Raw genomic sequence first — 2060 nt, 5'->3', positions numbered from 1 at the left:
GCAGCCTTCAACTATGCACACCACTAATTACAGTATACCATTAATTACAGTATAACAAAAAATAGAGTATTCCACCTTCAGAAAATTGGGTTTTCCTCAGAAAACTTGCCAGCCTTCAACTATGCACACCACTAATTACAGTATACCAAAAAAGGGTTTCCCTCAAAAAATTATTATATACAGCAACTAATTACTGTGCACACTTTCAATTAATCCACTTCTCCTCCTTCATCCAACTGGAGCCTCCAATGCATTCTCCGCGGAATAATTACGTGAAAAAAGGAGCTGCACAAGGTACACCCGACCTACAACACCACCACCACACCGAATAAGTATGGAATCGGGGATGTTCTATACTACTTATTGACCTCAATATATTACGTATCATGTACCTATTGAAAACGGGGGCAGAGGGTCCAATGGCAGATTCATCAGGGAGTTGTCTCTCCATGGGAGGTTCTCTGCAAGTCCTTTTGTTGTGGCCTAGTTTTCCACATATCGTACATTTGCGATGCACTCCACTCTGCAATTCGCGGTCAGATCTTCTCGTTCGCGGCCGTCCAGGTGGTCTTTTCGCTATTGGAGGTAATACAGTCTGCAGAGGTTCTGGAGGCAGTTCCCAATGAGTGCGATCTACTGTAGGGTGAAGCACCTCACAGTACGTTTCCCGATACATCTCTATACGAAACCATTTATGGCAATAATCGTACTCATCAAAATCTGTGATGGCAATGGCTGCCATGGCATGTCCGCACGGAAGCCCAAGCGTTTGGAACTCATGACATGTACAGGTTTGTTGCAGCAAGTTTACGACATCATGATGATCACGGGACCTTACTTCAAATTCGTGCACACCTACTCGATAAGCAGTATATCCGCGACCCTGTTCCCTGGCCAGTCCCAAATGTTTTTCTGCATAATGCGTGCACTTTGTTTCCCATTGAAGCCCCATCGCTTGACGTTTCTGTATGTATTCGGAGCTCTTAAAACGAGTCAGCTCCACCGCAGCTGCAATCGGCAATTTTCTGGCATCCTTTAGCACTGCATTGTAACACTCCGATCTATTGGTGGTCAACACATCATATCTTTCCCCCTTGAAGTAGAAACTAGCCCAGTTTTCCTTCGGAATAGCGGCTATCCAGTTGTGTGCATTTTCATTCCTCGCCTTAATTTTTTCCATTGTGTCTATGAAAACACTCTCTCTCAAAGCCCTAGCAGCTCTCCAGAACAATTTCTTAAGTAAAGGGTCTTTGAAGTCGGTGTACAGATTGGCGGCGAGGTGACGCATGCAGTAGCTATGGTTTGCAATAGGCATTACTTTAGGCACTGCTTGCATCAACCCCTTTTGTCGTTCGGAGAACAGGGTCAATGCGCCTATCCCCTCAGGCAATACGTGCCGCTTCACCAAATAGAGGAACCAGCACCAGCTATCTTCGTTCTCAGTCTCGACAACACCAAAAGCTAATAGAACTAATCCGTTGTTCCCGTCTACCCCAACTGCGATCAGTAAGATTCCAAGATACTTTCCACGTAGATGCGTCCCATCGACCAAAACTATCGATCTGAGTGTTCGTTGGAAAGAACGTATGCTGGGACCAAATGCCCAGAATAAGCGAGCAAATTTATCATCTCCCCCTGGACGTAGATCTCTCGCTCGAAAAACACGCATGTAGGTGCCCGGGTTTATTCTCATCATCTCAACTATCAGTGCAGGGAGCAAGCGGTACGAGTCCTCCACATTTCCACACTTTTATTTCAAGGATGATGTTCATCGCAAGGTGTGCTCTACGGTAGGTCATGGTTATACCCCAGTGCGACTTGATGTACTGTCTTATGATCCTTGTCCCCACATCTTCTGGACGGTCAAATAGGGGTAAGCATGTCTCGGCAACCCATGGGGATGTAGCTAGATGATTATCATTGCCCTTTAAGTGAGATGTACATGTATGGTCGCTCATCAACTTCTTCACTAACACATAAGTCATACGGCTAATGCCTGATATACGCCACTTGCAACCTGGTTCCTTGCATACAACGGCATACTTCTTGGGAGTTGACCG

General features: G+C 45.7%; 1 protein-coding gene across 1 annotated transcript; it reads right to left on the bottom strand.

Moving 5' to 3' along the window:
• Nucleotides 1-268: 268 nt before the first annotated feature.
• On the bottom strand, nt 269-1669 carry LOC143891267 (uncharacterized). The gene is made up of 2 exons (XM_077395885.1): nt 1319-1669; nt 269-1165 (listed from the first exon to the last, which is right to left on the bottom strand). The coding sequence occupies exons 1-2, from the start codon at nt 1667-1669 to the stop codon at nt 269-271; spliced, it is 1248 nt and encodes a 415-aa protein (XP_077252000.1).
• Nucleotides 1670-2060: the final 391 nt, after the last annotated feature.

Source organism: Tasmannia lanceolata, unplaced genomic scaffold, assembly GCF_043159265.1.
Source record: "Tasmannia lanceolata isolate RefF3 unplaced genomic scaffold, GAP_Taslan_0.1 ptg000013l, whole genome shotgun sequence".
NCBI classification, from domain to species: Eukaryota; Viridiplantae; Streptophyta; class Magnoliopsida; order Canellales; family Winteraceae; genus Tasmannia; species Tasmannia lanceolata.
The sequence above is the reverse complement of the archived record's forward strand: the minus strand, read 5'-3'. Positions and strand labels throughout refer to the sequence as shown.